This window comes from Peromyscus leucopus, chromosome 4 (genome assembly GCF_004664715.2).
Source record: "Peromyscus leucopus breed LL Stock chromosome 4, UCI_PerLeu_2.1, whole genome shotgun sequence".
Lineage (NCBI taxonomy): Eukaryota > Metazoa > Chordata > Mammalia > Rodentia > Cricetidae > Peromyscus > Peromyscus leucopus.
The window spans coordinates 76,547,235-76,561,396 of NC_051066.1; the positions used below are offsets into that span (position 1 = coordinate 76,547,235).

Below are 14,162 nucleotides of genomic sequence, written 5' to 3' on the forward strand. Positions count from 1 at the left end.
GAGCCTCATGCTTGCCATGGCAAGCTGTTCACTGTCAAATAGCCTTCCCTAACTCCCACATTCTAGAAAGACACTTATTATCGTTATTCCTTTAAATTATATGTATAGGCTTGTGTCTCTGTGGGGGCTTATTATGCTTATGAGTACAGGGACCCATGGAGTTCAGAGGAGGGCATTGGCTCCCCTAGAACTGGAGTTACAGGCAGTTGTGAGCCATCCTACATGAGTGTTGGGAATTGCACCCAGGACCTCTAGAAACCATTACAAATTCTTAACTGCTGTATTATCTCTCCAGCCCTAAATCCCAATCCCACGTCTTTCAGGGACTGAATGAATGGTGCTGTGTACCAAGTTAAACACCCCCGAACTAACACTGCACAACTCCAGCCTGCCCATTCCCCACTCCTCGCCCAGCACAGTTAGATCGTGTAGTTCTTCAGGTGAGAGTCCATCACAGACAGCAAGGAACGGTATCCTTCCTCATGACTTCCAGACAACAGTAACTTGCTTAATGTGTGTTTCAAGGAGACCGGGGTGGGGGTGGGGGTGGGCAGCAGAGTATAAGGGGGTGAATGTGATAAAAGTGCATTAGACACACGTGAAGCTATCTGAAAAAAACAAGACTTTCTGATCAATGTGCACTAATAAAGTATTTTAAAATTGCACTTCAAAGAGAATGCCAGTGAGGAGAGGTGGAGTAAGAACGGAGAAGGAAAAAGAAAACCCACCCTGCTCAGTATATATACCATCCAAACCACAAGACCAACAAGACCCTCCAAACTGCTGGTTATATATAAGACTCTCTTCACTTGAAGTCAGGGGCTAACTATAGACCCAGAGAGTCCTCAGAAGCCCTCCAGCGCCCTTTCTCACCAAGGTGCCCACCTCTAGACTGTCCCCCTCTTAGCAAGAGGCCTGATCACCAAGGTCAGTGGAAGAGACAGGCTGTTGCATCCCAGTGACACTAACCTGAACCGGATAAAATATCGCCTGCAGGGTGGGCAGAGTCTCGGTGAAGAAGTGGTCCCAGACTTCAGCCAGAACCTCAATCCGACTGTCACCTACACATGGGAGAGAAGATGAGAGAAAGAAGAGAAAATGTCATCACTGCCAGGAGAGGCCACAGGACAGCTCCTCCTCAAATGTGAAGTTGCATTCACTGGGGAACTCGTAGCCCAGAGCTGCTGACACCCAGAGATCACAGCCACAGTGCTCCAGGGTCTTTGTCCCTGCTAAGGCCATCAGGAGAGTTCCTCATAGGATACACACAGCAATTGAAATCCAACATCGCTGGTGAGATCCTGAATGTAAGTTGAGGAACAGCCTTTGCAGGACCAGGGAGAGGGTGTTTAAGCCACAAAGTATGACAGCGGTCAGTGTACCATGAAGTGGTACCCAGGGTTCACATGGTGGAAGCTCAGGCCCCAGGGTGGAGGGTGGGGAGTGCACGCTTGAATCCCAGTACTTGGGAGGTAGAAGCAAAAGGGTCATGAGTTTGAGGCCAGCCTGGGCTATGTATAGTGAGTTTGAGGCTAGCCTGTGCTCTATAGTAAGGATGGCAGAAAAGAATATTTAAGAGGTGTGACCCAGTCAGAGGTCACTGGGAGCCCTGACCTTGGAACAGACTAGTGTCAGGCTCCAGAGGGAGACCATTTTGGTGAGGGTTTTGAATATGAGCTGTGTGGGAGGCCAGCTCCCACCTTTTTAAGGGTTCTTATGAGAAGGAGAGAGGGATAAGAAAATATTAGATGGAAAGATAGCGAAGAGGAGAAAGACAGAAACACAGGATAGCTTCGGGAGGACCTGGGTCAATGCCCACTGGTCTTTTCTGCTTACTCAAAAGGGCTTTTTATAACAATGCCCCCTTGCTAGATCAAAGCACACCATACAGCCAAGTGTAGACCCTTCCAAATACCTGGTAAACACACCCTTGATCAAATCATCTCCTTATGCAGCCCTGCTGGGTAAAGCAAGCTCAGATTGGTTTGCTCTGATGGGCCTCCACAGAGCTGGTCTCTGGCTTCTGCTCTGGCTTCCTGGCTTCCCATGTGATTCCTTCCACACTTACCTACCACCACAAGGCCACCCATCATGAGGCTCCTACCAGAAGACACACCAAAGTGTTTCAGCCTCCAAATCAATGAGCCAAGTCAACTTCTTTGTTTAGAAAATGACCTTGGGTATTTTTTTTAATAGCAAAATTCAAGTGGGAAGCCTCAACTGGAAACACACTAATGTGCTTTTCTATTCCCAAACTCAGAAAAGGGAGATAAAGGTTTACAGTCACATGACAATCGATATCCATGAGTGTTCCCAGCATCTTCAGACACTGTGCTAAACTACTGATCAGTACGATGTGAATAGGCCCCGTTACCCCATCTTACAGGCTCAGAAACCACAAGGACCTAGGCTAACAACACACAGCTCAAAGGCAAAGCTGGGGTCCCTGACCTCATGGTCTTTATCTGATTGTTTTGAAGGTTGTTTGCACAGTTATACACTGATCTGTTTGCAGTTATACACTGCTCCATTTGCACACTTGTTAATCCACTCTTTGGTTTGCAGTTATATAGTACTCTGTTTGTACAGTTCTACACCTGCACAGTTATACACTGCTGTTTGCATAGTTGTGCACTAATCTGTTTGCACAAGTTATCCACTTCTCTGTTTGCAGTTATACATTGCTGTTTGCACAGTTGTACACTGATCTGTTTGCAGTTATACACTGCTATTTTCACCATTGTACACTGATCTGTTTGCACAATTATACTGTTCTGTCTGCACAATTATACATTGCTGTTTGCACAGTTGTACACTGCTCTGTTTGCACAGTTATATACCTGCACAATTACATACTTTTCTTTGCATAATTGTACAATGAGGTGTTTGCACAGTTATACACCGCTGTTTGCACAGTTGTACACTCAACCTGTTTGCAGTTATATACTACTCTTTTTGCACAGTTACACACTGCTGTTTGTATAGCTGCACACTGATCTGTGTGCACAGTTATACACTGCTGTTTGCACAGTTGTATACACTGATCAGTTTGCAGTTATACACTGTTCTGTTGGCACGGTTACATACCTTGGCCTGATTCTGGGTTTGAGCTGTCAGGTGAGAAGCAGTAAGATGACCTACAGTATCACCTTCACCCACGGTTGCACCATAGCTAGGAGGCACCTCCTGACGGTGCCTGCTCACCCCTGGCACCAGGAAGCCAAATGCCACCCACAGGCTGAAGTACACAGGTCACCTCATGCCACTGAAGGGATGTGAGAGGAGAGGGCCTGGTTGAAGTAGCTGCTGCTTAATGACCTAGATATCGGAGCTTATGGGCTACTGTCTGCTCATCCTGAGCAGGGAAACTGGGTCAGCCAAGACAAGACACCCAGAGATGTGCTTGGCACAACACCACCAGTTCCAAGGAACGAACCTTGGTAGATTCATTTAGTGTCTCCCGTCTATTAATTTAATGGCCAATAAAGGCAGTAGCTGGGGAGAAAGCACAGAACAAGGGCACAGCTAGTCGCCAGCAGCTGCTGGGAGGTCAGGCTGGACGCAGACCCATGCCATGGTCTGCCTTCCCTGGCAAAGCAAATTCATCAAGCGTTGCTGGAATTGACCCAGGCTAGAACTTGAGAAGCTGAGACAGGTTTGTCCTTCTTACGTTTTAGGTGCAGAGCACCAAGCCAGACACATCAATAAACCGCCAGGTAAAGGCCAGAAATAGCAAGCAATGGCAAGTGCCAAATGTGTAGGTTTCTGCACATGCCAGGTCTCTCAGGGGCAGGAGGTTCCTATCTGACCCAAATAGGTGACATTCTAGTCAATAAGCCTTTCTAGTGAGTAGGGACATTCCCTGTTTTCTCTTAGGAGAAGGACACTTCTACAATGTAGACTACAGAACCACGAGGCTCTGTCTCCTTCTCTCGTGTCTTCATCCTCAGCTAGATTTCCCTCAGTCTTTGAACTGTGGCTCTGCAGGCTTGATCTCAGCCCCTCATATTCACCAGGCTTCCTTATACCACAGAGCCTTTGCCTATGGTAATTCCTCTGTCCAGACTTCTCTTTCCCTCCGTCTTTGTCCAACTTGCCTGTTAATCCTCCTTGTTTCGGTTCAGATTTTATTCTTACATTCTCACTTTATTCCTCCAATTAATCAAATCCCCTCCTGTGTATGTTAGTAGTACCAGTCTTGGCTACACTCATACCCAACCACTCACACACAACTGACATACTAACACATGGTGACTTGATTCATACCTGTTCCCATTTCCAGGTTAGCAGCCTCAGCGTCTAGCAAAGGACCTGGCATCCAGTAAGTGACTGATCAGCCACACAGAACCACCTTGCAGATGTACGCAATGCTCATGCACTGCAGGGATGAGGCAGGGGAATCAAAGGGTCATCTGGTTTCCCAAATCCAAACTGAACCCCGAAGAGGAATGAAGGCTATTTTGGTGGCTTTGTTCACGACCCTTACCTGAAGCCTTTTATAATGAAGGGGAGTGGGGAGAACCCTGTGATGCAGGGCTGTGCCAACTTCCATGCAAAGATGGAGGCCTCATGGATGCTTAAAGGAGTCCTTCCACCCTGCAGCTGACAGGTACGTGCTGGGAGGCTGGATCTGACTGATGGCTATAAAGGTCAGGAAGGAAAGAAGGTTCCAAAAAGTGTTCTGTCAGAGCAGCAGGCACAGACCAACAAAGGAAGAAAGAGGTAAAGGAAACAGACAGCTTCATGTCCAGAAATAGTCTACTAAGTCAGAGTCAGCTCCCTACAAAGGTGAAGGTGTGAATGGAAAGTTCTAGATGTCTGTCATCGAATCTGCCCTCTGATATACCCTAGGAATCAGATCAGCAGCAGCACACAGGTTGCTATCAAAAACATCCTGAAAAGCAAGGCCAGCACAGCTGTAGGAAAGACTACCAACAACATGGAGTCTCCTGTCCAGCAGCTGCCGTCAAGCATGGCTGAACACAATAACAAACCCAAGTACAAGTAGGAAGTGTCAGGGGACCTTCACCTAGGAATGGCACAGGGCATCCTGGTCATTCTTAAATTTTATTTTTTGTGACAAGAGAACCCTTTCAACCAAACAAAACTATTCTTGAAGTTCTAATACATGAAATCAATGAATCATTCTGTCTGAAAATGAGGATGTCTCTTACATGTCCTTCTGTGCCTGTTCTGTGTACAGAACGGGCTCCAACACCACAACCCTAAGACTAGGAAGTCTCGTGGGAATGCCTGCAATGCATCACCAGGTCCGTGCTTTGGGTTTACAAGCACAAAATCTTGGATGATCTTTGGTCATCCCATCTAAGCTCTATCTCTGAGTTTCCACTCTTGAGTCCATCTCTGATGATAGTCACTTATATCCATACTTCTACCTTTCTAATTTAAGGACATCTAATCCCCCCCACCCCCCGAGGACCAAACCCAGGGCCTTGCACTTGCTAGGCAAGTGCTCTACCACTGAGCTAAATCCCCAACCCTGACATCTAATTCTTACTCAATGCCTGCTTTATAGAGCTGGTTTTACACATTTCCAGGAGCTGTAGCAACATCCCAGAAGACTGACATACAAGCGGAGTGGCCAGGAACAAGTACTTCTTGTCCCTCCCTTGAGGGCTACCTTCCACATCTGTGTACTAACCTGACTCCCAGATGCACAGAACTACTAAATTCTGGTCAAAACAGGTACCACTGATGGACGAACAGATGAAGAAAATGTTATCTAGCTATACAGTGGAGTACATGACTTCAAAAACACATGGTATCTTCTGACAGGTGACAACACATACAGACTTGGAAGAGATTATGTCCAGTAAAAGAATCCACTTACAAAAACGCAATTACTGTATGATCCCTCTTAGTCAAAACTCTGGAAGCAAGGTGTGAATGGTGGTTGTAAAACCATGGGTGCTCAATGGTGTGGAATTTCTAGTTTCGAGGTGAAGAACTGGAGACCACAACATAAAGATGAGAAAAGTTAGTGCTGTGAACTGTGAGGTGGTGGCGACAGGGGGACATTTTAGATCGTATGTTTTATCCTAATTTCAAATGATTATTTTAATTTTATGTTGTGTTTGTGTGGTGTATGAACCGCATGTGTACATGGGTGCAGGTGCTCAAGGAGGCCAGAAGAGGGAGTCGGATCTCCTGGAGCTGGAGTTACAGGTACTCACTCCTAAGTGCCTGATGTGGGTGCTAGGAACTGAACCGAGGTTCTCTGCAAGAACAGCAAGCATCCTTACCTGATGAACCATCCTTCCAGCCCTAGTTTCAAAGAATTTAAAGCCCTGGTTTTATTGCAGGATATTTGTACACTGTGTGAAGATATATTGCTGTTATTGGTTTAATAAAAAAGCTGAACAACCAACAGCTAGGCAGGAGAGATTAGGCGGAACTTCCAGGCAGAGCAAAGAACTCAAGGGATGGATCTAGGCACCAGGATTTCACCAAGGAGACACAGAGGAGTTGGACATACAGATTGAAGGAGAGATTAAAAAAAAAAAAAAAAACTATGTGACAGAGCATATATTAACAGAAACAGGTTAACTAAGTTATAAGAGCTAGTTAGGAACAAGCCTAAACTCAGGCCAATAAGGCCAAGCTTTCATAATTAACAGTAAGTCTCTGTGTCATTATCTGAGGGCTGGTGGTCCAAAGAAAGTCTGACAAGAAAGTCCAACTACATGGTTCAATGGGTATTTGCAGACTTAAGAGAAACAAAAACCACAGCCTAAATGTGAAAGAAAAAAATGTGTATGCAAGTGTGTGTAAAAATACCTTTCACTGGACACAATGTCCTCAAGGTTCATACATGTTGTCACACATCAGAATGTTTTTGAAGTCATGTACTCCATTATATGGCCATATGAAGCCTGAGTCTGAACATCCATTTGACCTAAACTGAGATCATTGGGCTAGAGCACAAAGAACAGATAGACTGACTGTGTGCAGAGTATGGCGTTATATGGCCCTTATATATAAGCCCTCACCCCATTCCATGACTTTAAAATGGGAATCTGAGCTGGGGATGTAGCTCAGTTGCTAGAGTACCTACATAGTATGCACAAAGCCCTGGATTTCATCTCTAGCTCAGTATAAACCAAGTATGGTGTTGCATGCCTCCAATCCCAACACTTGGGAGATGGAGGCAAGAGAATCAGTTCTAGGTCATCTTGTGCCATCTGAGGCCAACCTGAGATGAGGGGGAGGGGGAGGGAGAGGGAAAGGAAGGGAAGGAAGAGAGAGGGAGGGGGAGAGGAGGAGAAAAAGTCAATAGAAAACTAAGGAACAAGCTAAGCTGAGTCCCCAGAAACCCTTTCCCTCAAAGTCAGTTCTTTCCTTTGAGACCAGCTCCCTTCTCCAGTCAGTTTCTTTCCATTCCGTCAGTTGGATTCTAAAACCACAGACAGACCAGGAAACTTTATTCATCTTTCAGACCACATCCCATTGAGTGGGAGCTGGCTGGTCCTAACGTTCCCCCAAATGAGGAGCACTTCTGTCTACTGTGATTCCAAGAAACATATTGCAACAGTGGATAGGGAACAGCCTGGCATAGACCAGAGCAACCAGCAGCATCTATGCTAAGCAGCTGCCTGCATCCCTTCAAAGGACACCACCCGGACACATGCGTGTAAACCCCTTACCCAGGCCTCCAATACATCACCCCATCCCAATCCAGGTTTGCCAAGGCAGTCTGGGTGGCACAGACAGGGGCAGCTGGTTCAGACCCCTGGATGCAGCAAGAAGCAGATGTGACTCACTCACTGGGAGTCTGCTGCTTTCGGACACAAGCATCTCAGCTGTGCAAACATGGGGGGCTGAGTCACGGCCCCGGGCACCAGGGCCTCCCTCGTACTTGCCTTCGGACTCCTTGATCTTCTCCTCCACGAAGGACAGTCCTTTTGCAAGAAGCTGGTTCTGCCAAGAGAGAACAAAGAGCACAAGAGCTGGGAGACTCTGAGGCGGAGTGGCCAGCCCTCCTCCGATTCCAACGTGCAGTGCAGACTTTGCGGGCCTTTTGGGCCAGTCAGGCCTTGACGATTAAGAGGCCCTTTGTCCTCCTGGAAGGGCAAGAACTCAGAGGAAGACTGTGAGACACCACGCAGCCAACGGGCAGTAAGCCAAACACCGAACGCAGTCACCACCCAATCTCTCAAACTAAGAGGCACAGACGGGGCCCAGCCCAGTTCGCTGTTGAGCCCAGTGTCCTCGAGGTCCTGGATGGCTTCGACCCACATGGAGAGTCTTGGCAAATGGGAAATTAAACAGAGGTAGATTTTTTTCTTCTTAAGAATAAGTTCAAAGGCAAGTGTAGTGGTGCACGCCTTTAATCCCAGAACTCAAGAGGCAGAAGCAGGTGGATCTCTGTGAGTTCAAGGCTAGCCTGGTCTACGTTGTGAAATTTTTTTTCAGAACAGCCAAGGCGACAAAGGAAGACCCCCATCTCAAAAGAATAGATACATAAATAAATTCAGGGAGTTGGGAAGGTGGCTCAGTGGCTCTGCTCTTCCAAAGGACCCAGGTTTTAATCCCTGCTCCCACATCATGTGGCTCACAATTGCCTGGTACAATCTAAGTACCTGCTCTCATTGTGCACATACTTACACACACACACACACACACACTTAAAAGATAAATAAAAAATTTAAAAAGAATAAGCCAGGCGGTGGTGGCGTACGCCTTTAATCCCAGCACTCGGGAGGCAGAGGCAGGCGGATCTCTGTGAGTTCGAGGCCAGCCTGGGGTACCAAGTGAGTTCCAGGAAAAGGCGCAAAGCTACACAGAGAAACCCTATCTCGAAAAACCAAAAAAAAAAAAAAAATTTAAAAAGAATAAATGTGGGGTTTCTCACACCTGGAGTTTCTTACACTTAACACAGTAGAAAGAGATCATATGCAAACTCCTGGGCAGCAGTGAGCATGTCTCCATCAACAACAGGGTGTGCATGGGAGAGCTGTAGAGAGAGGCAGGCTATGTTCTTTCCTGTCACAACCAGCTTCTGTCTTCACTTACTAACGGCTGCAGGCCCAGGAAACAAAACTGCCCTTCCTGGTTCTGAAAACTAAGCCCTTTTCACTCTGGGCTGTGTCCCTAACACACAGAACTACCCCAAGGAAGTCACAGAAACTCTGAGATCACTGATGGCCTGGTACCTCTCCAGACCTCCCTCATTAGGTTATCAAAGACTTGTGCTCTGTCCTGGGGGAAGTAGACAGCAAGGCGGTGTACAAACAACAAAACCCAACGCTCTCCTCACACCGCTTTTTATAAAAACCAAGTTCCTAATACAGTTATCTTTGTTAGAGTTTCTCCTGCTGTAATAAAACACCATGACCAAAGCAACTTGACAAGGAAAATGTTTATTTGGCTTACATATCCTGAGTCACAGTCCATTGAGGGACGTCAAGGCAGGAACTCAAACAGGGCAGGATCCTGGAGGCAGGAGCTGACGCAGAAGCCATAGCCATGAAGGGGTGCTGCCTACTGGCTTGCTCCTCATGGCTTGCTCAGCTTTCTTTTTTTACAGAATCAAGGACCCCACAGCTCAGGGACAGCACCACCCACCATGGGCTGGGCCCTCCCTCATAAGTCACTAAGAAAATGCCCAAAGTATAGCTTGCCTACAGTCCAATCTTATGCAGGCATTTTCTCAATTGAAGTTCCACCTTTTCAGATGACTCCAGTCAGTACCAAGTTGACACAAAAACTAGTCAGTGATGACAGCAGTGTGTATAGTTGAGTTTGAAGAATGTGAGTACCACATAGGTTCAGGTCCTACTCAGTTACTTTACATATTTATCTAGTTTGTTAGTCGGTTAGTTATAGACAGGGTCTCCCTATGTAGCCCAGGCTGGTCTCAAACTTGTAAACTACCTTCCTCTGCCTCCTGAGAACTGGGATAGCAGGTATGTGCTTCCAGCCCCTCCTAGCTTTCACTAGTTTTCTTCTTTTTTTTCCTCACTAATTGTATTATTTTATTATGTTTTTCAATTGATTTAATATATTTTAATTTTTAAAATGTATGTTTATTATTTGTGATTATGTGCCTATGTCTGGGGGGGTAGGGAGGGGAGTGTGAACACATGAGCACAGTTCTCACAAAGGCCAGAGACATCAGATCCCCTGGAGCTGGAGTTCCAGGTAGGTGTGAGTCACCCAATGTGGGTGGTGGGAACCGAACTTGGGTTCTCTGCAGGAGCAGTATGCACTCTTAGCCAAGGTGCCATCTCTCCAGCCCCATATTTTAAAAGTTTAATGGGCACATAAAATAGTTGTGTATTTGTGACCTTTAAGTGCATGTATTATAATATGTAGTGAGGAGCTCACAGTAACTGGCATATCTCAGATATTTAGCATCTCTTTGTGTTGGGAACATTTAAAATCCTCATTATCATGATACCATTGGCATACCGTCATGTTGTTAGCAAAGCCAATGACTACAGACACATACCACCGTGTATCCTCAGCAGTTAGTGATGGAGGTGGCAACAGCCTAGCGGCTTCCCGGGAGTGAGAAGTGAAGAAAGTCCGTGATGAACAGGACTTTAACCGTCCTGAGAGATTCGGGGCGTCTGTGTGTAGGCATGCATGGGTCTGTGCGGGGTGCACTTGCCTCCATCTCCACTGGTTTTTTTTTTTTTTTTTTTGGATATAAGGTCTCTTGATGAAATTAAAGATCACTATGTTCAACGAGAGCATTTAGCCAGCAAGCCCCCAGCATCCTCCTGCCTCTGCCTTCCCAGCACTGGGGTCACAAGCACACACAACCAGGCCTGGCTTTCTCATAGGTGTTGGGGATTCAAACTCAGGTCTTCGTGCTTGCACAACAAACACATTACCCACTGAGCCGTCTCTCCAACCTCTGACCAACAACACAGTTTATGAAAAGCACTATCACATGTCTATGACAGCTACACATGATCCAGATTCCAAAATCCCAAGGAGATTCAGCTATGACCCAATTTTAAAATGTAATTGGCCATTGTTTAATTTCAAGATGGCAGATGAACCTCAAATCTCAGTTCAAATCACACCATACTGGAACATGCCAATTTTGTTGAAGGGAGGAAAAAAAAAAAAACTGTTCATCACAAAATACTATGACCTGAACAGGCAATTAAAACAGAGCCCCAACCTGTTCTCCAGCTCTGGTCCAGCAAGTGCATCCTGCCTCTGGGTCTGAAAGCAAGAACACAGGCCGAAGTCAGCTGGTCTAGACGGCCTGGCAGCCAAGGTGGATGTGAAAGATTCCTCAAATGAGAGGAAAGGACAGTCAGTCACTCCACCTGAGCACCAATTCCACTGTGACCTTGGAGGATCTGTCCTAGTACTTCCTCAGAGTCAGTCCAGGTGAGGGTCTCAGAATGTCACCTCCGTGCTGCTCAAGACTCCTCCTGTCAACACGGGTACCCCAGCCTTCCTCCAGAACCAATGGGCAAGCTCTTAGTCACCTTTCCAAGGCACATATTCGAGTGCAACCAAGACTCCTTCCAGAACGGGGTTATATCATCTTGTTCCATCTCTCTAATTAGCTACACTAAGGGAAGCAGCAGCAAATGAGGATGATAAAGGACGTTAATAAAAATCAGTCCGGTTATAACATGAATTAATAAATACTTCCAGGGCTAGGGACATATGTCAGTGGGGGAGAGGTACTTGCTAGGCGAGCGTGAGCACCTAAGTTCAAATCCCCAGCGCTGTAGAGGGTGAGAGCAGGAGGCTCTCCCTGAGGTTTGTAGTCTGCCCGTCTAGTTCCAAGTTTAGTGAGAGATTCAGCCACAAAGGATTAAGGTGGAGAGTGAGAGCCAGGACATCTGGCATCCTTCCTCTGACTTCCACATGTACACAGACACTTAAAGATACTCATCCACAAATACTCGGATCTAACACACACACACACACACACACACACACACTAAATGTATGCATTAGGCTTTCAGACCCTGGAGGACAAGGACCACTTCTAACTTTAGTACTCCACTCCCAGCACAACGCTGGGTAGAGCTGATGCTTGGAAAAACTTTGTTGAACTTAATCCACTGCCTATTTTGGTGACAAGAATGATTTTGTATTTTTAAGGAGTCAAGATAAGAAACAGAATGTCTTTAAGGGGCTAGGGGAGGTGACATGGGGTCCCTAAATCTGTCACCACTTTCTTCATCTGGTAAAAATTCCTTTGCCCAAATCAGAAGGAATAAATTCCAGCAGCTGGCCCAGAGCCTCCTTCCTGGCCCTTCGTCTTCTCCCTTCGAGGAGATACTGGAAGGAAAAATATGTGTTTCCAAGGAAAGGGAGTTATTTCTGGCTTAGGGGGAAATGACACAGAAAACATTCTTTCGAAGTCTCTCATGATACACAGCACGGAAATTCTGTAGCTTGGATCAAAACAAACAAAAACGTAGGGTCTGCAGGAGCCTTTCGGGTCACCGACTGCTTCTCCCTGCTCGGAGCCTGCGGTCGCCACAGTCTGCTCACACACAGATTTGCTGATATTTAAGGGGCTCCATTTTCCAAGAAGCTAAAAACCCCTTGAAAAGCATGCCACAAACGCTTTGATCTTCCCGTAACTGAGGTTAGGTTAGAGTTTCCTTCCCCAGATTCCAACCCACAGGAATGCAGCTCGGATTCCACTAGGAATCCTTCATTCAGTGCCTGCTGCATCCTGCAGGATTTTCAGGGGCAGCCCAGCACCCAGCTTCCCTTCTCTGGAGAGCTCCTGCCTTGACCCCCTTCTCTGTCACACACCAACTTGACCACAGCCATTCTCTCTGTTCAGCCGCCAGGGCTGCTCCAGTCCCCACTCCCCTCCTGGGGCCCCACTGATCAAGAGTCTTCCTCTAGTCACTCTGTAGTCACATACCTGCACTCCTGTGGATCCTGCATCCCTTAGGACCTAGCATTGGAAGGGCGCTAGGGTGGGAGCTCAGTGCCCTGCAGTTGCCACCTCTGGGAGTGTGTGTGTGTGTGTGTGTGTGTGTGTGTGTGTGTGTGTGTGTGTGAGGTGTGGTGTGTGTGTTGTGAGGTGTGGTGTGTGTGTGTGTGTTGTGAGGTGTGGTGTGTGTGTGTGTGTTGTGAGGTGTGGTGTGTGTGTGTGTGTGTGTTGTGAGGTGTGGTGTGTGTGTGTATGTTGTGAGGTATGGCGTGTGTGTGTGTGTTGTGAGGTGTGGTGTGTGTGGGTGTGTGTCGTGAGGTGTGGTGTGTGTGTGTGTGTGTGTGTGTGTGTGTGTTGTGAGGTGTGGTGTGTGTGTGTGTTGTGAGGTATGGTGTGTGTGTGTGTTGTGAGGTGTGGTGTGTGTGTGTGTGTGTGTTGTAAGGTATGATAGGACACAGTAACACAAAAGCACAGGGAAGTCTGGAGCCACCACCTCCCAGGAGAGTTTGCAGGCCTTCTTCAGGCCCAGTGTCTGGGCCACACCCACACGTCCCCACCCTGACCTACCACGCTGTCATCCCACCTCTGAGGTGGAGACTTGAGTTGATGTTAGTAGAAGTCTAGATCTAGGCATGGTACATGGAGGTTAGGGTTAGACACACGTCTACTAATTCTTGAACAGAAGCATGATGACACCCATCCCCACCAGAGTCTGGCACTGCTGGGACACATTTGCCAGGTGGGCCTTGTCGCCCACCCCCATCCCCACCCTGTGATCTATGTGGCACAGTGTTGAGATTTCAAAGACTTCTTAAGGGTTACCTGACTTCTGTATGTAGCAACAGCAGACCCACGGGAAAGAAATGGAAGTCCGTACCCCATCTACAGCCACATTTTGATTTAGCACTGGGCCCTGGAGCTTATGAAGCCCACACCACCACTATCCACTTGACCTGAGAAGATGCCAGTTTGGCATTTATGGAACGTAGGTCTGCTCACAGGTTCTAAGAGACAAAAAAGTCCAAGGATGGGAGAGAAAGGAAGAGAGAAGGACATGAGGGAGAGAAGACAGGAGAGAGGATCAGAAAGGGAATAAGAGAGAGAGGTAACTATTCCATATTACTTTTCTAAGCATCTGTTCTTCCTGGACCTCACCTCAAAGAATTTCCATCCCTGACAAGGGCCTGAATCCAGAAGATTCTTAGCAGACATTTGCTGCTAAGCAGCGTTGAGATAGCCGGACTCTACTTTCCTCTCACTGCCCCAAGGC

At 47.0% G+C, this 14,162-nt stretch overlaps 1 protein-coding gene across 1 annotated transcript in view; it reads right to left on the bottom strand.

The window, feature by feature from the left end:
• Window positions 1-14,162, bottom strand: part of Prr5l (proline rich 5 like) — an 83,392-nt gene that overhangs the window by 22,808 nt on the left and 46,422 nt on the right. Inside the window, exons 5-6 of the mRNA XM_028895025.2 lie at window positions 7,881-7,938; window positions 970-1,061 (exon numbers count right to left, since the gene is read on the bottom strand). Coding sequence (XP_028750858.1) covers window positions 970-1,061; window positions 7,881-7,938 — 150 coding nt within the window. The remainder of the gene's footprint in view (window positions 1-969; window positions 1,062-7,880; window positions 7,939-14,162) is intronic.